The following is a 22,624-nucleotide window of genomic DNA, read 5'->3' on the forward strand; positions in this document are numbered from 1 at the left end:
AAGCAACAGGATTAAATGTGGCACATGGGCTATCATGGAATAACTTTTAATTGCTTAATTAAATCAGAGATTTAAAGAAGGAAGCATTCAAGAGTTTCCTTTGAACGAGAAATATAAGGATATGCCAAAATGGATGAGGTTACTAATCATCGGCAGAAAGCCCTTAATATTTACATATGATAAAAACGCAGGCCAGGACATTAAAAACAATAAGTACATTCTTTAAAATTTCAGTTCAGTATATTTATGAGCTTTCATTATCCAGGTAAGTCCTATAAAGGACATAGAAGACCTCAGTATCCAATTTAATTCAGATCAGCTTTAGACTAAAATAAAAGAACCACTGCACAGGACAAAGAAATTGCCACAAAACTGAGTTACTATAAATGTGTTCCCGTTTAAGTAAATGAGCCTGTAAAACAGGCCTTAGGAAAGTCTACGCTGTACACAGACTCAGGCACCTAAGTATACAGGTGACAATTAGCAAGCGTGAAAAGCTATGGTCATTTGCTAAATGTGTAAATCTGAAGGCAACCAAGTGAAAAGACCTAAAAAAAGGACACTGTTAAATCCATTTGTACATGGATTTAACAGTGAAGCATTTCATTCTTCATGTTTTTACTTGGTGTCTTGAAATAATCCCGTTTCCACTCACCCTCTTAGAAACTGTGCCCGCCTTATTTATTTATGAAGTCTGAAGGTTAGTCCTACCTGCTGAGACTAATTAGCCCTGTGCTTTGTATCCTATGCAATCCTGTCTGATTAAAGGTACACATTTGTTTTACTTCTTTTCAGGCTCCTTCTCACTCTACTTCTGATTTTCTGATTCATATTAAAGCTGGGAGTTAACAGTGATTCTCCTCCATAGCCCTCCCCCATGCCCCCACCACATTTTTATTTTGCCCACATCTTACTCTTTAGTGTGCAAATGTGGTTATGAATTTTTCTCCAGTGCAGGGGAATGCATTGGCCTTGTCAATCTCGGTATCATCATTTTTAGTAGTGTTCTTTCTGAGACCTTAGCCTATAAAACAGTTTTGCTGAAAACCCAAACTCTCTAAATATTACATTTAAATTTGCTTTCTTTTGGAAAGCTTAGGTGCTGATGGGCCAGCTGAAAAGCAGGTGAGATGTTTTTTTAAGGGATGGGTGAAATAATTTAGTTCATCATGGACTCCAGACCAACACTGTTCCAAAAAGACAATTTGCTAATTCTTACTGACTTCTTTTTTTCCTGGTTCTTTCTGTCCCCTTTCACCTTGTAGATTCCAGTCCACTTCTCATTGGATATTTGCAAGAAAATGAGTGTTCTTGCCCCATTTTCTAGGGACACCGTGTTTTGGGACCCAGGCCTTTCCCCCTTCGACATAATTTTCTTCCCCATTTTGTAGCAAATCAATCTGCTCCCCAGGAGAGAGCCTAAAAATCAACAAATACCTGCCTCAAACCTCAGGTTTTCCGTCTCCTCCCAGAGGTCTTCCAGCATCAGCTGGGTTAGCAATTTCCTGCCAGAGCCATCTACATCTTGATTATTTGGTCAGTCTTTCGGGCATTTCATTTCAGACCCCCTTCCAGAAAGACTCCAGACCCAATGATCCCAAGGGTTGGTGAACTTTCAGTTTTGTTTTCCCTGGCGGTGTTAACGCCCAAACTTTTCACCTCCGAAGTCAGAATGGACTTTGAATCCTAGCTTATTTCCTACCACCTCCAAAGTCAGTTTAAAAAAAAAAAAAACAACACTTTGCATTGAAAAGAATCATGTATTTTTCCTTAAGGATATTTTTAATGCCCTTGACAAACACTACAGTATTTGATTGTTTTTTGGATAAAAAGTCATCTTGGCATATTTATTCTAGTGAAACTTAAGATTTAATGAAATGATTCACTCTTAATAAACAAAAAAGGGGAGGGAAGACCTCGTGGGTTAATAGTTTCTTTCATTGCAGATAACCAGGAACTTTGCCCAGCCCTCCACTTCCCCAAGCTCTCTGAAAGTGGAGGGTTGATCTCTCTTTTTGACCACTTCTCTTACATCCCGCCCAAGGGTGGCTGATTCCATTGCTGGCTTAACCACTAAGCACCAGCCCGCACCCCTTCCCCACAATACTCTCCTCCTTTCCCCCGTCCTTAAGACTTATTTCTAATATTTCTAAAGTGCACTTTTTCTGGGCCTCACCCCATCCCCGCCCCCCAAGTGGGCTTTCCTTCCGCCTTCCTCGGCTCGGATTCCAGACGCGGTCGCCACCCCCTTACCCTCCTCTCCTACTCCGCATTGTCTTTCTGAAGCCACCCCCCTCCCGGAGCGAGTCCCCGTTCCCTCGCCCAGACTCCCAGGCTCGCACACACTCAGCGCAGGCCTCTCCCCCTGCACACTCCTCCCTCCGTCTCTCCCCCCCTCCCCCGCCCCTCTCCTCCTCCTCCTCCTCCTCGTCTCCCTCCTCCCTCTCCCGGCGCCCGAAAGGATCATTGTTAGCCGCCCCGCCCCGCCCACCCCGGCTGTTTATTTATGCAGACGTCACCGGGCCGGCCCCGCCCCCCGGCATCTCATTAAGCGAGTGTGTTCCTCTCTCCCTGTCAATAATCTCCGCTCCCAGACTACTCCGTTCCTCCGGATTTCGATCCCCCTTTTTCTATCTGTCAATCAGCGCCGCCTTTGAACTGAAAAGCTCTCAGTCTAACTTCAACTCACTCAAATCCGAGCGGCACGAGCTCCTCCTGTATCTTCGGCTTCCCCCCCCTTTGCTCTTTATATCTGACTTCTTGTTGTTGTTGGTGTGTGTGTTTTTTTTTACCCCCCTTTTTTTATTTATTATTTTTTTGCACATTGATCGGATCCTTGGGAACGAGAGAAAAAAGAAACCCAAACTCACGCGTGCAGAAGATCTCCCCCCCTTCCCCTCCCCTCCTCCCTCTTTCCCCTCCCCAGGAGAAAAAGACCCCAAAGCAGAAAAAAGTTCACCTTGGACTCGTCTTTTTCTTGCAGTATTTTTCTGGGGGGGGGGGCAAAACTTTTTAGGTTTTTTTTTTTTTTTTTGGCTTTTCTTCCTCCTTCATTTTTCTTCCAAAATTGCTGCTGGTGGGTGAAAAAAATGCCGCAGCTGAACGGCGGTGGAGGAGATGACCTAGGCGCCAACGACGAACTGATTTCCTTCAAAGACGAGGGCGAGCAAGAGGAGAAGAGCTCCGAAAACTCCTCGGCAGAGAGGGATTTAGCTGATGTCAAATCGTCTCTAGTCAATGAATCAGAAACGAATCAAAACAGCTCCTCCGATTCCGAGGTAGGAAAAGCCCCTCGGGCTGGTGGGGTTCTTAATCTATTTCCTGGGCTTGGCAAATGTTGCTTAAAGGGGAGAAATCGGGGCTGGGGGCGGCGGCGGGGCGCCGCGGGGCCGGGCGGGCGGCGTGTGCGTGTGGTGCCACCATTGCAAAAACTTGTAACCCTGTTTTTCTCTCCCACCCCAAACCCCCCCACCTCGCTGATTCTTTTTCTCCCCCTTTTCCCCCCTCTGCGTGGCGTTTGCCCCTCGCCCTCCCCACCTCCACCCCTCCGGGAAGGCGGAAAGACGGCCTCCGCCTCGCTCCGAAAGTTTCCGAGATAAATCCCGGGAAAGTTTGGAAGAAGGTGAGTACGCCCCGCGCGCCCCGCAGCCGCCGGGAGCTGTCCCCCGGGCCCGCCGCGCCGCGCGCCCGGGCCCTGCGCCCCGCTCGGCCGGGCCTTGCGTCGGCCCGGCCGGGGCGTCCAGCCACTTGGGGCACTTTCTAAAAAGTTTCTCCTCGCTCTCTCCCGCTCCGCGCGGCCGCCGCCGTCCCCTCGCTGCCCCGCCATGTTAGCGGCCAAGAGGCAAGATGGAGGGCTCTTTAAGGGGCCACCGTATCCCGGCTACCCTTTCATCATGATCCCCGACCTGACGAGCCCCTACCTCCCCAACGGATCGCTCTCGCCCACCGCCCGAACCGTAAGTGCCTCCGCGCGCGGCCCCCGCCCGCTGCCCGCCCGCCCTTGCCTCCCGCCCGGCCCCGCATGCGGCCCCTGCCCTGCTCCCTCCCTCCCTCTCCCCTCCCTCCTCGCCTCCTCCCCTCCCCGCCTCCCCTCCCCCTCTCGTGGCCCAGGCAGCCCGAAACTCTCCAAACTTTTCTGCCTTTTGTGGACTGGATTTGTTTGCACTTCGCCATGTTCTTGCTTTCAGTTTGTTGCCTCGTGATGTTGGGGAGACTTCTCTTTCCAAGCAGGGCTTTGTTGGTTGGGGGGGGGAATCAGAAGAACTTTTTTTTGCGCTCTGATTCCCCCCGCCCCCTTTGGTGGTGGTGTTTGTTTCTTCACCCTGGGAAGATGCCTGTGTGGCTCTTTCTTTTCTCCCTCTCCCTCTCTCTCTCTTCCTTCCCTCTTCTGTGGCGTCTTGGGCTTTCCCCGGTTAACCCCTTGGCTGCCGCTGCCGGGGACTGAGTGAATGGGCTGCGCCCGACGCGCGGGGTAGAGTGGATTGTCCTCCAGGCGTTGGACTTGAGAACTAGCGGGCGCGCGGAGCCCGGGGCCTTGGAGAAGCGCCTCGCCTTTCTCTTTCGGCCGCTTATTTGTTTAGCTTTCTAGTGGCGATGGCTGGCTCTCAGCCCTCCTTCCCTTTTCCCCTGGAAGGTCACGCTTCCAAGATTGGTTCCACTGCAAACTTGGGGGCTCTGGGCTTCCTTTTCTGGGGCCACCCCGCAGGGCCGCGAGCGCCCTGGGCGCCGTGGCGGGCTCGGCTGCCCGGCGCGCTGGCTGCGGGCTCTCCCGGGCCGCGCGGGGTGGAGAGGCCCCTGTGGCCGCGGGTTTTGGTTTGTATGCAGCCGGGATGGCCTCCTCCGAGCGGACTTGGATGTATTTCTAGGGAATTTTGGTGCCTTGGGATTTATAGCGGGATCTGCGCTCGTCAGCTTCCGAGAAGGCCCTCAGTGGGCCCTGGGGGGCCAGAGACCAGGTTGTGCGGGGCCCAAGGGTGTATAGAGGGTGAGGGAGGCCGAGGGCTCCTTTCCTTCAAAGGATTGGGCTGCTGATCGCGGGCCACCAACTTTGGGGGCTCCAGGGCGGCGCGGGGTGCCAGGCTCCGGGGGGGGCGCTTCCCGCGGCGTGCGTCCCGCGCCCCCCCCCCGTGACATTTGTGAATAAGGCTCACCCTCTTCCCCGACAGGCCTCTGCCCCCTGCCCTCGCCCTGAACCCCCTCCCCCCATGCCACCCTCCTCTAAAAACCCTGGATTACGAATCTCTAGACGCAATCTCTAAACGTTTGTGCCCGGCTTCTCGGAATTGTCATTTTGCACCCTCTCTGGTTTGGTCCCCCTACCTCTTATTTACACTCACTACTTCTGTTTTCTTTTCTTTTTCGGTAACTCGAGATAGCAATTTGAAATAGTGCACCCACTGTTCAGCAGCCGTGGATTCGGTGCTTATGGCCGAGGGCTTGCCGGACGGGAGTCGATCAGATCTACAAGTGTTTTTAAGCATTAAAATATTAACTATCAGGTTTGACTTGTTTTTTTGGGCCCTGGCAAAAATGGCAAGGGCATGCTAGACCGGTCATTTTTTATGGCTAGGACAGAGAAATAATTATTACCCTCCCTCCCCCTCCCGCGCGCCCAGGCTTCTGCATGCTTGGGAAGCTGGGAGAGTGTTTCAGCTCGACCTCCTCCTGCAGGGCCAGCTCTTTCAGGCGGCGGGGGCCGGGCAGTGGGGTTGCAGCTGTAGGGGAAACATAGTCCGGTTACGTTGTATTTTTCTTGGGAGCCTGTGGACATCCTGAACCGGGAGTATTCGGCTCAGAATCGGATAGTTTGTGTAATAACCAAGCCGACCAAGCGACATTACGAAGTAACCCTGAGAATTTCTTAGTCTCCTCCCCTCCCCCTACGATGGAAGCCTCTCTGGTATTATTTTAAAATCCACTTAGCCATCTGAAAGGCCATCTGAATATTGAGCTTTGATGGCGGCCTTGCTGGCCTTCTTGACTCTTTGCAAACTCCTGTCTGTGACCGCTGGCAGTCTTGCCGCAGGATCTCCTGAAACTCCAACAGTTGTGTTGCGCTGTAATTAGGAAACAGGGAAATTGTTAAAGGTAAATAAATGATTTCCCAGTGCGAAAAGGATGGCTCCCAACAACCCGTCCCCTTTGTGGGCACTGTAGGAATACTCGGCGTCTAGTTATTTTAATTGTGGACATAGCGGGTGGCCTGATGCTGTGACATCAGATGGAGTCTGAGAAGACATTTCTGAACTCAGGAGGCAGTTTTAGTATTTGCGTGTCAAACACCAACAGACATCTCTAGTGTGCACAGGCCCTTCCTCCTCCTATCTGTTACCTGGGTTAGCTGATGTGCTACAGAATTAAGGTTATTTATTTAAGCCGGTAAGTAGAGCCATGGAAATGAGGCTGAGAGGCTGTTGTGTGTCACTCCTGACCTCTCCGATCAGAGGGCCGGCTTGCAATTCCAGATTTGATACAGCTGCCGAAGGAATCTATAGGCAAGATAGCAGTCTTTTCATGCTCATCTGAAATTCTTAGTGCTTCATAGAGTGTGTTTTTGAGGGCAAGGTGTAAAGACAAATTAGCTGTATGTTCTGTTCTCTTCCGGACCCTCCTTGGTGGTGGTGTTCTTTTGCTACATATTTCTGTTAACTTATGAGTGTACCTGTAAGCAGTTGCATCCTTTAAAAAGCAAACTCTATGGATTCCTGATTTCTGCTTTTCTTTTTAAGAACGTAAAGAATTAAGGAGTATCATTAAATGGGTTTGTGATGAATAATATTTTATCTCAAGAATAATGCTTTAATTGCTGGAGACGCCATAAAGCTTGATAGTAATAATTTTATTTTAAAATGACAAAAGATTTCTGCATCACATTAATTTAGCCTTTGATACAGTAATAGGAACAGCTTTTAAAAAGATTTGAGTACAAAAAAGCATTAAGGTGAGAGGTCTGGTTAAGTAGATGGGAGGTGATAGAACTGCAAATATTAGAATTGTGGTAACATTTGTATATACCAAAGATAAGAATACTGTTACCATATTAAAGTAGATAGGAAAGAGTAGTTTTACGTTTCTTTTTCCCTCCTGCCAAATTAGAATATGGGATATGGTGGCAGAAATTCCAGTTAGGTTTGAAATTCTTTTTAAGGGGTTGATTATTAGAGCTTTCGCATCTTCTTTGATCCAAAGTTATTTGCTTTTCAGCTGAAGCTGTTTGCTACTAGGTTGAACAAATAAATAAGCAGCATCTTGAATTCATTTTTGAACTTGGAATCCAGTATTTAAAGGAAACCAAGAGGGGCCTATTCATTGGGGTTTTATTTAGCCGGGCAGCAACTTCTCTTTCTGCCTGGTGAAAAATGGATGTTTTCTCCTCGCTCAAACAGCGTAATCCTTTCTAATACAAAAGATTTAGACCTCGGAGTGTGAAGGGTTAATGGTGGTCCTTCCCCATTGTCCTCCTACCCCCCACCTTCACCCCTGATTGTTTTGACAACACTTTTCAAAGTGTGACATTCCAAGCCCCTACATAACAATGCAATATTACTGTAATTACACAGGTCATTACATTTTAAATAGAGAACAATAAAATGCTTATCGCCCTGAAAAAGAACAGGTGTTCTTGCCCTTCTTTGGTATTTATGCTAATTGTTTTTCATCTCCTTCAGAAATATTTATGGCAAACATGTTTAGGTTTCAGTCTCAATGCAAAGTATTAATTCCGTGGTAATCTTTATAGGTTGGGGTTTAATGTCTGCAGTTTGGGTTATGGGCTCAACATTCACCCAATAAGTCATATTTTAATGATTATAAATTTAATATGCCAGTGCTTTGCAGTTTGTTGAAATGAAAGCTTTCTGAAACCCCAGAAACAAACTATGAGGCAGTCGGGAGCCTGGAGTGTTTATCTGGAAGAAGTGTTTTTGGAAACTTTTGACTGCTGAAGGGAAGTAGCTTTCACTGATGCCCCCTATCTGATTGAGAAGAGATTTGGAGGAAAACAATCCCCGCTCTGGCTAGGAGTTTTCCACCTTGATTTTAATTTTACTGATATGGATTTCATTTAGGGTCCCTGCTGGAAGCTGGTCAGCTTTCTGTTTCTTAGCAAGCTGTGAAAAAGTTACAGGAAGGTTTCCGGGGGCTGGCAGATCAAGAATGCTGTTCTGTTAGCAGCGCAGGATAACTGCAGTTCTGCACTCTATTAAAAAAATATTTGCTTTAGAAAACCAGCATTTTAATAGTTGCACCAGAGGCTGTGCTTTTAAAGATTACAGTAGAAGTCTTTCCAGGTTTTGAATGCCTCGTCACATCCCACGAGGTGCCTGCGTGCATGCGAAAAGCGCCTAGATTTCTTGGTGGAGAAATGTTGGTGCAACTTCTCTTACACATGCACAGGGGGTAAACTAGAAGGTATCTAAGAGGATTTTACATTTTGTCAGATGTTTCACAACAGGGGCCCCCGAATCACATTAAAAATGCACTGCAGAGAAAGGACAGCTGCAAATTTTTGTGTGGACGTGTGTTTCTGGACCATGACTAAAACTCCGAGGACCTTTTCCCCAGCTGTCTGGAAGTTCTGTGGAAGTTGGTTTATTGGCAGTGAAGTCTGAGGCAACCTGGATTTAGCAGAGGCTCTCTCCTACACAGGAAATAGATGACATTATATTGGGGGAAGGGACAAAACTTCAGGCAAGGAGTGATTTACTCCTTTTTTGTTTTTTTAAACCATGGCGTTGCCAAATAAATAAGCACTTTCCAGGGAAGTAGGTGTAAGCTTTTTAGTCTTGGTGAGTGGAATTAGATAATATCTTTAACCACATTTATAACTGTTTCGAGGTGACACATTTCAGAAGTTTTGAGAAGGAGCGGGGTGAATCAAATCCTTGAGGCTTTTATTTTTGAAGGGGGTGTGTGTTGTGGGCGTCTGAGTTTCTGCTGGGAGTGGATATTGGCAACGGTGTAAGTAAATCTTCAGCTCTGACTTATAATTGAGCACGTTTGTGAAGGAAATGGTTAATTTTACAACCAAAGGCAAACTTGCACCTCGACAGGTCTGCTGAAAGAAATGTGCCCCAGTCCTTTGCTGGCAAGTGCCACCAGGTCATAAATCCACAGGCTTTATTTACAGCCCATAACACTTATGAATGTTAAGATATTTGACGCCACGTTGGCCTTATAATATTCGAGGTCCGCAGACACTGGCAGTAGCTCAGATTTCTCTCACTAATTATAAGCAATGAGATGGGGGTGGGGTGTGGAGAGCCCTTCGCAAAAGCTGCCCTCTCCCCTCCTCTGACCCCCATGCCTACAATCTGAGCTTACTGAGACAGGCACCCCCTCCTCCTTTGGCAGCTGACTTGTACTTTTCCTCCAGGCTATTGTTACACACATTTATAAAGAGCACTTTCAGTAATGGAAATTCAGTTGGGTGGGTGGGAGAGGCTCGGCACAAATGCCTTTTTTCAAAAGCAAAGTTGCTCTAGGTGTTTGCATCTCTTTTCCTTTTCTTCTGGCTTCTCCCTTTTTTCCTTTCTTTCTTGCCTTTTTTTTTTTTTTTTGAGACCCTCTTGCCTATATTGTGCATATTTCCCAGAATACTTAAAGAAACCTGATATGGGAGACGGGTCTTTAATTTATACGAAGGGAACGTACACACATTGCATAGTGCGCTAGTTAACGTGAGGGTTTAAAAAAAAAAAAGTGCCATAGAGTGAGGAGAGTTGATTAAAAGAATTAATAGATGAGAAAAAAAACATCCAGATTTACCTTGCGAGTGGGAAGGCCATTCATTTGGGGAAAGTGCGCTGGTATCTGGGGGAGGAAGCACAGAAAAGTAGCAGGGGAGGAAGAATAAATGCTTGCCTGAGAAAGATTAGAAAAGTATAAGAAGATGGGACAGAGGTTTGGGCCTGAGGAAATGGCTTGATTGAAATTAGGGATTAGAAGTTTCTTATGAGAGGTAGAAATACCATGGGTGGGGGGTGGCTACTTAAAACTATATGGCTCTGCTCAGTAAAAACTGGTCCCAATCCACTTTTCACCCAAAGAGCTCTATCCAGCAGCAGATAGTATTTCATGTAAGTTATTGTGTGAGGAGCTGGGGATGGGGCATCTGTGGTCAAGACCCCGATGTGACAGAGAAGGCCAATTAGCCTCCTGATTTTAATTCATTCTTAAAAAAGTGGGCTTTCTAGTGTGTGTGTTACAAACTGACCACCTGGTAAAGGGGGAGTGGGATTCTGAGGTGTGTGGGTAACTGTTGAGGGGGGTGGGAGCTGATCGCACTGTCCTTGCAGGCCGGATCCTTCCTTCCATCCAACCCAGACTTCAAGACAAGAGGCCGAAAGGTTTTATTTTCTAATCAATGGAATGCAGAAACTTACTAGCCCTCAGGGACAGATATGAATCCCTTAACAGCTCATTACAAAGATGGGGCTGTGGGATCTTTGAACGGGTTATCAGCCCTGGTGTTCTTCGGTTTTCCCAGGATAGGTTTTTTCTTCCTTGGGCACATCTGATTTCAGGCTGGTAATTCGTCTGTAATATTTTATTCTTTTCTTTTTTTTATTTTTGGTCATGAAGTAGCTCCAAACAGCTCGATCTACAGGGGGAAGGAATAGTTATTAGTGGGATCAGCTCTGAAGGAGTTAAAATTGCTTGCTAAAGTTTGGCATCATGAAAATAAATTTGAGGCCTGGTAGACATTAGTAAGGCACAGCACATTTACAGAGCTTAATTAGTACGAACTGTAATTGTTCATGGTCTGCCAGAAGAAGTAATGTTCAGGAAAAGTGGAGTCCTTCTCTTGCAGTCTTTAGTTTGAAACCGATAAATCACTTGCATATTTGTGTAGTGATTCAAATGGAGCTAAGACCTCTCCCATCCCAACATGTGGTAAATTGTAAAGTCAATGAATTGCAGATGTAGGCTACAGTGAGATTCTCTAAGAAAATGCAGAATGAATGGGAAAGAGTGATGCTATAAATATTTACTGAGAAGAAAACTAGGTTCTTGCGTGCTGGACCAATTATGATGTACTAAATATATTAGCAAAATGCTTAAAAAATCGAGAGGATTTGTGTGGGTCTTTGGGTGGGTTGGTTGGTTTGGGAAAGTGAAATAAAAGGCACTATGTTATTGTCGTGTCAGTTTTATTAAGCCTGAATCACAATGGCATACCCAGGGAAGGACACATGAAACCCACATTAATGCAAATTAATTCGTTATGAGTTGCAGCGCTGTGACTGCTAAGTGGAGTAATGATGGGGTATCATTTTAAGAGTGTTTAGTGTAGCAACTTCTAATGAAAAATGCTGTGTTAGGAACATGTCTCAGCACTTTAGCCCACGTGTTTTTATATGCTGGAAATGTGTTTTGGACAAGAGCAGGAAACTTGCTTCACTTTATTCTCCCCTCCCCCAAACAGTTTAAGAAATGTAATTATGTTTTGATGTTTCAAGAAAATCATCTAATTTTCCCTCAAAAAAACCAATCCAAAAATGCCCATCACCATAACCAAGTTCAACTTCCACATTTCTTTCTTTCTTTTTTTTTTTTTTTTTGCAAGAGACTGCAGCACAAAGTGGAAAAACAATGAATGTAACATCCCCCCATAGACCAATAGATACAACTTTATTGAAGTGATTTCCCCCCCTTTTTTTTTCTTCTTAGAGGATTTTGGTCTCAGGCAGTGTTGCAAGTCAATACTTCTTTCCCCAAATGTGAGTAGGTGGATGTGTATGAAAGCTGTAAAAGTTAATGATCGTTCTCTGACTCATAGCTGATGGTTTCAGGTTGAGGAAAAGAAAAGAAAAAATTAATGAGGGTAAATAGACATTTGATGGAACGTTGAGACAGTAGGAGAGATTGTTCCTGTGTCTAAAGGCATGTGTTTTGTTGCAGCAGAATTTCTGAAGGAGAATGCCAGGAAGTGAAAAGGGGTTGCCTTTGTTAAGTTGTTGTTGTAGGAGGGTACAGATGTTCCGCGTCTGGATCCTTGCAGGAATGTTTAAGCCTCCATACCTAGCAGTCAGTGCTGGCTTTGCCTTCCCTGTGGAAGTTAGAAGTCCCCTTGGCATCTTTTAAGGGGGCGGGCAGGCACCCAAAGGCCTGGTCAGAAGTTTATTTCCCACTAAATGTAAGAGGCTCCCAGCATAGGGCTGGGGGTGCTGTCTCTGTCCTGCAAAATGACTGGTGACTTAAGAAAAAGTCTTAGATATACTTAAGCCTCTATTCTGCCTTTTATGCTAATGACATGGAAATTAAACTTCAAGTGCCTCACGGTGGTAGCTACAGGGGAGAGGAAGGTGGACCAAAAAAAATCCCCCAAACCAAAACCGTTTAGGAAATGAATCTGAATTTCTTCTTCTTCTTTTTTTTTTTAAATAGGAAGCTTGGTGATTCATAAAACTGGAAATAAAGCAAATGCTCCCCGCTCTTCCCAATTTAGTGGAATGAATAGGCATACAAAATTAATCTTCATCCTACTGGAAGTTTAAAACCCAATGTAGTGTTCCAAGTTTTTTAGTCGCCTTTGAGGATGAGATCTCTGTGATTGAAAAAGCTGTTTCCCTTTTCTCCCCTCTCTGGGTATCTCTGATGTCTTGTATCTGAAACATCAAATTTAGGGCCAGTAGTAGTGATTAGAAATGAAATCAGAGAAATCAAGACAGGATTTCTTGATAAGGGAGGTGGTTGATCGTAAAATGTTGGTTTTTGAATTGCTGGAAAATGTAGGCAAGGCTGTGCTGAGCACCACCGCATCTCCATGGCTCTTCCTCTGGACCAGAGGGGGCTGGGTCACCGGGAGGTGTTCGAATGGGTGGTTGGGTGGGCTTGGCCACTGTAAACAAGCACACAGGAAGGGAAGGTTTGTTTTGTTGAGAGTTTCACAGGAAGGCATGACATGAAAAATACCTTGGAGTTCTCATTTGGTGCTGCTTCAGGATGCTTGGGGAGGGCCGGGGCAGGGGGGAACCACGTTGAGGGTGTGTTGCGGGCCCAGGGTACAAGAGCCACAGTTGCTGGATGCGGAAATGACGCGCAGTGCTGCAGGTGGCCAAGAGCAGGGGTGGTCCCAAGAGTCCAGGCCTGGGGGAAACTGGTTCTTAACTCAGATGAGCCTTAGATCGCCACCTAAGATCTCTCAAGCGCCCCTCATCTTCCAAAAGCAAACAAACAAACAAACAAAAGCACAAAGGGCCAACCCTCTCTTGCTCTTTCTTCTAGCTTTTTACGGAGATATAAATAAATTATTGTTCCAGTTTAGAATGCCAAGTTTTTACTGGGTCCTTGTATTTTATCATTGTCTTAAAAAGCTAGACTATAATGAACAAGGCATCTCTGTGTTTTACAGAGATGGAAAAAGCAGTGTTTAAAGGGTGTGTTTTAGAAAAGAGTATTTGGGAAAAGAGGGGGTGGGAACCCAAAGGAGAAACGGGAAAATTGTAAGTCTTCGTCGCTGTTGCTGGGGGAAGTTTAAGCTCAAAATCTCTCCAACACAGTGGGTACTGGCTGGGAGTGAAGAGCTGATTGGAGCTTGTACCGTGTGGATTTATGAGCTAGTGGCGGTTATTCTGTGTGCCTGGGTACCTGAGGAGGGGAGTTGCGTTACTTGGGGATGTTAGATTGGTGTGTGTGAAGGTGAAATTAACTTTGTCCTACCAGATTCTTAAGGACCTTGCAGCTGCATTTTTACTGTCTTTAATTGTAGCATTCTCTCTGGGCTTGTGTTGTTGTTTGGGTGGTGATGAACGTGAGGGTTAAGTGTGGAACCGGACAAATGGAAATTGAATTTGGATTAGCCACAGTTTCATTAATTTATTCAGAAGGCTGCGATTATATGAAATTTTGTTTCCACGACGTATACTTAAGTTATCAGGTGTCCATTCGATTTTAATTGATGATAGGAGATTTCTGTGGTTACCCTGAGTGCAAGATTGCCTTAGGGCTCTGCAAGGTTTGTGGGAAGAAAAGCTTGGACAAGTTTCCATTAAGCTCTGAATCAGGCAGTTGGAAAATCGCAGCCTAAAACCAGCTGAAAGGGGGGACGAGGTTTTAGTGTTGCCTTCTCTCCTGAGCAGGGGAGTCCCCCGCTCCGACAAGAGCTGCTCTCAGCCAAGAATTCCAAACTCGCAGAGGAAGCAGAGGAACCTATCCCTCGCACAAAAGTTGTTTTAACACAATGCAGAATTGTCACAGTAATTAGTGCGATCTCCGATTACTGACTGGCAGTTTTCACAAAAAGGACAGGGGGGCCAAGGGGGCAAATTCATCTGTCTTTTTCAGTGACTCACTTTGGATGAACTGCTCCTGAGTGTGTGTGTGCAGGGGGGGGGGGTGCTGTGTGCGTAGGGGGGCTTATCTCAGTGGCTCAGCCTTTATCTTTTGTTGTTTTAGGGAGTGTGATTCATTACTCTGCTTTGACAGGTAAAGGAATATATATATTTTTGGCCCACCTTTATTGTAACCCCTTTTAACTTTGATTACTATTATGTTTGGGAGCAAGCAGACTCCTAATATATATACAGGCAGTGTGTTTTTGTTTGTTCACTTGGAGCAGATACAGTGATCTCAGAACCCACTATATCCCCAACTGGGAACAGTACAGCCTTATCCCATGAGCAGTATGCATTTAGGCTATTTAAAAAATTTCATTACTACGGGGTTGCGTTTAGTTTGAGTTGGTTCAGAAGTTCTTATGTGAATTTCTTTTTTTTTTCCCCCAAAATAAAAACCTGTATAAACTGAATAATTTTTCTTGCAGGGAGCAAGATACAAAATAATGGGGTCTAAAGAACGGCTATACAGGAAGGTTCTGGTAATAGTAATCGTACAGTGGTAGTAATGGCAATAGTTTGCTATAGTAATACAGATCTGTGTTTGGAAATGTAACTGATTTGCTTATTGCTGCGAGGGAGATGGGCAGTGATTTCATAGGACCGTGTGATTCTTCATCATTTGTTCGTTTATGGCCAATTAAAATGCATTTTCAGATATTGTTGAGACCTTTTAGTGTTTGTTGTATTGTTTATAAAATAAGTCAGCAGGTGGTGTTTGTTCTCCCAATTGGTAGGAGCCCAAGATTAATAAGTACTATTTGGGAAGAGAAGAATTTGGAGAGGCCTCTTGGTATTCCTTTTTATTTGGGGCTACCCATTTCTTTGATGGTAGATCTATAGGGCTTCAGAGGGAAAGGCCCAGGAGAGACTTTAGCCTTGTGCTGTGGAAAGTCTGGGTGAACCAGGGATGTACCTTCACCCAGGGGCCCCCAAAGAGGTGGTCTTTAGAAAACTCAGTGGCTCTTCGGCACTGGTTGGCTCCTTCTTTGGGGAAGTGTGGATTCCTAGAGTGCGTGCGGGCTTCAGAGCTGTCCTGAGCCGTCCTGGGACTGATAGCTTAGTCATTGCGAAAGAATGTATAAGGCATCGAGTGGCCCCTGAATTCTGCCTGCCACATTTGTTTTCCCCAAAATAGAATTGTGTTTGAGGGTGAGAGCCTAGTTCTGAGAACTCTGGGGGGCTTGTACCTTTGCAGCCTTGTGGCTTCTCACATCCTTTCTCTCCCCAGTCTTTCCCTCTTGCCTACGTGTCGCAATTCTGATGATGTTTGCAACACACAGTTAATTTTTCTGCAGCATCTTGCTCAGCACACTGGCTTCCTTTATGTCTTAATGGGCGTCCGTCTTTCCTTTTCATGTCATTGATCCTCGCTCCTGGCCCCATCCACCCCCCTTTTGCTTATTGAATAGGTGCTTTTTTTTTTTTAAACTAGATTATTATGAGCATCTTATTTATAGCAACAAATAAAAATACAGAGGTCTTGATTGAATGCCAAGGCTGCAGTTCAATCTAGGAAGGTTTGTCTGCTATTCATAAACTGCTTAAGATGTTTTGTTGTAGTTTGTGACATAAGCAGAACGCTTTGATTTGGTTTCTTTCTACAGCTCCATTTTCAGTCCGGGAGCACACATTACTCTGCGTACAAAACGATTGAACACCAGATTGCAATTCAGGTAGGACATGCAAGAGATCCCGAAGCTTGATTTGTCAATGTGTAGGTCTCTTGTGTCTCTTATTCTCCACCCCTCCCCCTGACCTAGGTGATGATGATGGTGACGATGATGGCGGTGTGGTGGTGGTTGATTCTTCGGGGGAGGTGGGAAGCAAAGAAGAAACAAGAGCAGAAGAAATGCTGCTAAAATGATTTAAAGATAGGGAAAGAAGGAGAAGCCTGTGTTTTTTTGTTAAGAGCATCTTGATCAGGCATGATGGGCACACAGACCCCCTAGCTTGGCTACTGTTTTTTTGCTTCAGGAGGGGTCTTAAATTGGGAGTCACATGAGGTGACAGAATGTGAATGGGAAGAATTAAGGGGGGTGAGATGGGAGAGGGGGCCGTGTGACAGCCAGAGAGTTGTTTCCGGTGGATCAAAATCATGTTAAGTGGTGCTAAGAATATCACTTTTGACCTGATTGTTCTGAAATGTTGATTTCTCTCGGACTTGTTGATACATGACACTGGAAGTGCTGGGAGGGAAAGGCGACGGATCCCAGCTTCTGATGAGTGTCCTGTTTCCTGCTCACGTAGTACTTCCATTCTCTTAAATCCAAAGGCTAAACAAATCACGGACTAATATAGACTCAGAGCTGAACTGATGCCAACAGAGTGCAGTAGTGAAGGGAGAGCAGACTAATACGATTTTCGTCTGTCTGCCTGGCCTGGCCAGGATGGATGGACCTCATGGTGTAACTAATGGTGCCGAAACTTCTTGAGTCCTCTGCTTCTGGGTTAACCCTTCAAGGAGAGGTTTTGAAACCCGCTGTTGGGGCATTCAAGTCTGGCTCTGGGGTCTTCTCTCCTTGGAAGCTGGTGTCGCTTGGTTATATCATTCCCATTCTTCCCTTGCTCCCTTTCTTGTGGTTAGCCCTTGCAGATAACTTGTGTGTGTGTATGTGGTCCACAGCCATATCGCATCTTTGTAGCTGTGCTGTTTCAAATCTGCCTCTGTCTGGAGAAGACTTTCCAGTAGCCCTTTGCCTCAGGTACATTGTGAATTATTACACCAGTGAAAAGCGGGACTCAGCAGACGTTGTTATTCGGTGGAGCCCCTAGTATTTTGTACTCATTTCAAGGTGACAGTGACTTATTTTAAAAATATTTTGATTCCTTCTGCAGTCGTGCTGCTGGTCCGTGTGTGTATTTTAGGGGAAAGTACGACTCTTGATAACGCTCCTCCACCCCCAGATTATTTCCAAGGCTGGTGTGTTTTTTTTGTTTTTGTTTTATTTTTTGGATGCGCTGCACAGCATGTGGGATCTTAGTTCCTCAACCAGGGATCGAACCCGTGCCCTGCCCCCCGCATTGGAATCATGGAGTCTTAACCACTGGACCGCCAGGGAAGTCCCCAAGGCTGGTGTTCTTGCTGGCACTCTCCCTGGGGGACCCTTCTTCCTTTGGATCAACAGCACAGTGAATGTTGCTCCCAGAAAAGGGTACAGACTCAGGGCTTGGTTGGAGAACAAGCCCAAACCCTAACTCTTGATGAATGGGTGATGAACAGTGTCCCGAGGCCTGCTACATCTTGTGGAGGGCTGGAAAATCCTGTTGCCTGGGGGATGGGGATTGTCAAGGTTGAATAGCGTCACGATCCCTATCTTGGAGTGGAAAGGCTGGCTGGGGCCATGTCACTGGGAGACCAGCCGAGCCCAGAGTAGCTGTTTTGTGTCTTTACACTCGTTGCTGAAGTGTCCCTTGTTAGGCCGAGCAGTTCGTCTTTCTCCAAACCACCTGGCACAGTGCGGGCCGTGTGAAGCGCTGTCTCAGGAGGGAGATGGAGTAAGTTACAGAGCTCATTGTCTGGAGGACTGAAAGCATTACTACTCGTCCATGAACAGGTAGTATTGTTCTCCTCTGCCTCTGTTTGTTAAGGCATGATGCCCATGTGGGCAAACAGAGAGATATTTTATTAGAGACCCAGCACCACCATGCTTTGAGGATTCATTCTCCCCCAATCTCTGCTAGACCAGGATGAGGTCAAGCCACATGGTACCTAGCTGTAATTTTAGTTTGACCATCAAAGGATAAATGGCGAAACAAAACGAAACGAAAGCAGCAAAGGGGAAAAAAAGAGGAAACCTCAGACACAATAAAATTGTTCCCAAGGCACATGGCAGCTCAGTAGCGACGTGAGGGTGAGAGGAGAGGGTGGCCCTGCTTTGGTGCAGAGTAGAGCGGATGTTTGCCCTCTGCCCCATTCTCCAGTTTAAGGCTTAGATGCAACGTGATTGTCAGGGCAGAATTTTCTTCCCTGGAAATTTAAAACGGTTTAACCTTAATAGGTACAGTATTTCAATCCGAGCTGAGCTGGTTGCTTTCCTAAGCTATATCCTGAAATAACCTAGAGCAGAATGACACCATGCATGCCATGAGATTCCTCCTCCTTTCCCTTCCCATGCCTCCTGTAATCTCAGGACTTGGCCAAGTGCAACGTTTATATGAATGGCTTGTGAGTGATTCTCTAGATGTGTCTGTCATGTTCTTCTAAAAGGTTTGGACGCAGTATCAATTGATGTGTTGGGATCTTCCTCACTTTTGACAATCTCCTAACTCCTCTCAGTTTTGAAGAGACAAGAGCAACACAAAAGCCATGTTTTCCCTAAATGGTTAACACAGTATAACTGGAATAAAAATTAAAAGGCCTTTTTCTTTTTTTTTAAAGACATAGATATTTAACTCTATTGACTTGTAGAGAGTTTTATTGAGATATAAGTACAGCACAGTGCACAGATCTTCAGTGGAGAGATGGATGAACTTCTACTTTTGTGAACATCCATGAAACCATCACCCAAATCAATATATAGAATGGGGTTGGAATGCTTTTTCTGTACAGGGCCAGATAATAAGTATTTTAGGCTTTGTAGGCCAAACAATCTCTGTGGCAGCCTCTCAATTCTGCCATTGTGTGTGAAAGCAGCCAAAAATAATACCTAAGGGAATAGGTATAGGTGTAGCTGGGTCCCAATAAAACTTTATTCATAAAAACAGATAGTGGCTGAATTTGGCTCATAGGCTGTAGTTTGCTGGGCCCCGAAAAGGAGTATTACCAATTCTCCTGGGGTCTCAACGTATTCAAAGCTTCCCCCGACTGCTGACAAAAATTCTCACCCTGGATTAGTTTCATCTATCACCATGGATTAGTTTTGCCTGTTTTTTAGCTTCTTAGCAATGGGATTGTGTAGAATATACTGTCTCATGTCGGGCCCTACTCAGCATTATGCGTGTGTTTCATCTCTGTTATTGCCTGCAGCATAGTTTGCTCCTTTTTACTGCCATGTACTATGCCACAATGCAGGTGTCCTTTCTGTGCTTTTGGATATTTGGATTGCTTCCAGTTTCCTGCTACTATGAGTATAAGGCCCTAGTAACATTCTCACCCACATCTTTTGGAGGAATACATGTGTTGGATTCTGTTGTTCATACTCAGGAGTCGACTGGGAGAGTGATATGTGTGTTTAGCTTGCATTGCCCTTTTGAGAGAGACTTGAACACTGGATTTCAAATGATATCTTTTGAAATGCACCAGCATAGTGGTTGTTGGGTGTGTGAGTGACACACAGGAGGCAGAGCAGTAAAAAGATCTGGGTGGGATCAGAGGCCAGTTTGCCCAAGCTCCGGTGCACGCCCCTTCACGCACTGCTTTGCTTTCTGGCCCCAGTGGGAGCTCCTCCCACTGGAGCCTGTTTCTGGGAACTCCTCCCACTGTCTCCATTAACCCGGAAGAGATCCTGCAGGCTGAGCGCAGAGGTGGACCCACTTTGCAGATGCCTCCCAGGGGTGCCCTGCAGGTGATTGTGGATAAACGTTTAAGCACTATCCCCACTACCTCCCTGAAGAGAGCTCTTCCCACACTCCTTCCAACCGCAAGAGCAGGGTTGGAATCAAGGTCAAGATCCACAGAAGATGTTTCCCTTGGTTTTCAGAAGGGCTACTTCAGAACCAATTAAGCCTTTGTTTTAAGAGTATTTTGGCCAAAGGTTGATGTTTTAACACCAAGTCAGATGTGATTTAGGAAAAAAAAACTCCACACGCAGCAAAAACAAACTGTGTAGACCTTTCTTGGTTGTTTTTCTTTTCAGATGTGAAGTGGTTTGTGTGTGTGTGTGTCTGTGTGTGCGTGCACAAAGACAACTAGGAGAGGATCCAGAAGAAATGGACCATTTTATTTGTTTACACAGCTGAGCGGTGGAGATTTTGTAGTGGGTGTTGCTTTCCCTTTCATCTTCAGGCTTGCAAGCTTCCATCTGAGTTCTCCCAGCCCATACCATTCTGCTTGGTCTTAGAACTCATCCGCCATGATTCAGTACGGCCTGAGGACCTTCCTCCAGGGTCTGGGTGCTTTGTGGAGCCAGCGAGAGAAGGATACAATTTGGAGAGTGTCCTGTCCCCTCTTGGTCCTTTATTATTGAATGTGAACTTGACACTGAGTCTTGTCTGGAGTCTTAACATTGTTAAGATTCCTGAGGTGCTATGGCTCAGGGTCCATCTCTTTGCCCCGGTAGATCCTTGGTGTTTGTGATAAAAATGTCCAGAGAATTGTACCAGCAGGTTTGGGCAGGATGTTTGAGGGTGCCTGGCTTTTCCCTAGTTCATGTTTCGGATGGTCGTCTCTTGTGTTCTGGGCCCTCCCTTGCTCCACAAGTTCCCTGGCCTTTCAGGTTTCGTGAGGATTTGCTGTCTCCATTGAGGAGCAGATCTGGGCTAAGGGGGAGAACTCCCAGAAGCCAGTTCTTCATACAGTTCTTTAGTCCCATCACCAGACTGGCTGTGAGATTTCATGTCCACTTTCCACAGAGAATGCAGTGTGTGTGTGTGTGTGTGTGTGTGTGTGTGTGTGTATGTATGTATGTGAGAGAGAGACAGACAGGCACAGATGTCATTTCGCTAGAGTAGTTTGACAAAGCCTCTGGGTGCCAGTTAACGTATTCAAAAGGTTCACTCACTTGCTATAGTGGTGCGTTTTAGCCTAATTGTCTAATTTAAGTGCATACCTCAGAATGCTTGTTCATTCATTCAAAAATATTTATTGTGTGTCTAGTGTGTGCCAGGCCCCTGGGGAGTTCATCAGTGAGCAAAACGTATCGAGGGAGCTTCAGTTTTGGTGATGTTTTGGATGCTGATTTATAAGCACCCCACCCGCCTTGGTCTGACTGAGTAGGTTTTGGATACAGTCCGGGAGTTTGCATTTTTAATCAGGGTTCTGATTTTTGCCTACTGAAGTTTTGGAACTGTTGCCCCAGAGGCTTCTGAAATCAGTCAATTGATCACTTATCGGCTGCTCAGTCATTTTCGCTTGCTGAGTAAAAATTAAGGGCTGGAAGTACTTGAGAGGGGGATAACTTTTTCTCATTTTGAGTGAGAAACTAGACTGCCCTTAGGTTCTGATGAGCTTCTGAGGCCTTTCCTTCTCCCTGGTTATGGGAGGAGAGCCAGATACTTTTGTAAGGCTCAAGAAGAGGGATTTCTTTGTTTATGAAAGAGTGGCTTGGGCAGTGATGTGCTTGGTCTTAGGGGTCAGAGGCAATAACAACAGCTGATAGTAGTAGCAGCTTCTCATTGAATTCTCCCAACGCATTGGGTCTGGTGTTAAGTGCTGTATGTGAATTCTTTACTGATTCTTCATAACAACGCAGAAGGAAACCCAAATGGTGTAGCTACTCTTACCGCCATTATCCCCATTTTGTGAATCAGGAAATGGAGACTCAAATACGCAAGATATTTTGCACATGGTCAAGGAATTAGGATTCAAAACTGGGCTGGAGAGAGCCTGTACTACACAGCCTCATGCTGACTACTGTCTGCTCAGAATATAAGCTTAGCAGGGTCTGGGGGTTCCTAAAGCGATGGCGACTAACCAGCTCTCTGGGGTCTGTACAAAAGAACCACCTGGGAGCCGCTCAAAAATACAGAATCCTGGGTTTTAACCCCTTGGAGATTCTCATTCATCAGGACTAGGTCTATGTTTCACAGATTTGAGCAAGCATCACCTAGAAAGTGCCTGGTGGGTTTGTTGTGATGCACATTGTGGCCCCAGCAGAGTTTCAGGTTCTGGGTAGGTCCCGCCATTTGCAGCTTTAACAAATTTTCAGGTAATATTGATGCCGCTTCTGTGGCCGGTGGGCAAGGGCAGTATTTCCCAACTCTGGCTGCACATTACAATCCCCAGGGGAGCATTAAAGACAATGCACCGGCCTAGGGGGATGCTGGAATCTGAACCCCGTCCCACTCTGGATGATTCTGATGCATGTAGCTTCATGAGAACAACTGCTGTAAGATCTTTTGTTTGTTGGCTTATTTTGGCTTGACTCTTTCCCTGGGGGAGAAGACTGGTTGCATTCGGAGTTCTAAAGGATGTCTGTTCGGTGGTAGGAGTCTCTCTTTTGAGAGAATTTCTTTAACAGGTCATCTCAGTGGTGGCCACTGTCCCCTGAGTTAGTACCAGTGTGAGAAGGTGGGACTCTGCTGTCATATGCAGGGGGCTGTGGGAGCCTGAGGCTGAGGGGCCTGGCAGTCTAAGTGCTGTTCAGACTTCCCCGTGCTGTGAAAATGCAGATGTGGGATCAGTAGTT

General features: G+C 45.9%; 1 protein-coding gene across 32 annotated transcripts in view; it reads left to right on the forward strand.

The window, feature by feature from the left end:
* Positions 1-2,555: 2,555 nt before the first annotated feature.
* Positions 2,556-22,624, forward strand: part of TCF7L2 (transcription factor 7 like 2) — a 197,872-nt gene continuing 177,803 nt past the window's right edge. For 9 of the 32 annotated variants that reach the window (XM_068548565.1, XM_068548569.1, XM_068548570.1 and 6 more), the window contains exons 1-4: positions 2,557-3,278; positions 3,556-3,622; positions 3,832-3,956; positions 15,944-16,012. In XM_068548565.1, coding sequence (XP_068404666.1) covers positions 3,090-3,278; positions 3,556-3,622; positions 3,832-3,956; positions 15,944-16,012 — 450 coding nt within the window. In that variant the 5' untranslated portion in view covers positions 2,557-3,089. Of the gene's footprint in view, positions 3,279-3,555; positions 3,623-3,831; positions 3,957-15,943; positions 16,013-22,624 lie in introns of all 32 variants that reach the window. The other 23 variants (XM_068548578.1, XM_068548583.1, XM_068548581.1 and 20 more) reach the window with 6 other exon arrangements.

Source organism: Eschrichtius robustus, chromosome 7, assembly GCF_028021215.1.
Source record: "Eschrichtius robustus isolate mEscRob2 chromosome 7, mEscRob2.pri, whole genome shotgun sequence".
Taxonomy (NCBI): Eukaryota; Metazoa; Chordata; class Mammalia; order Artiodactyla; family Eschrichtiidae; genus Eschrichtius; species Eschrichtius robustus.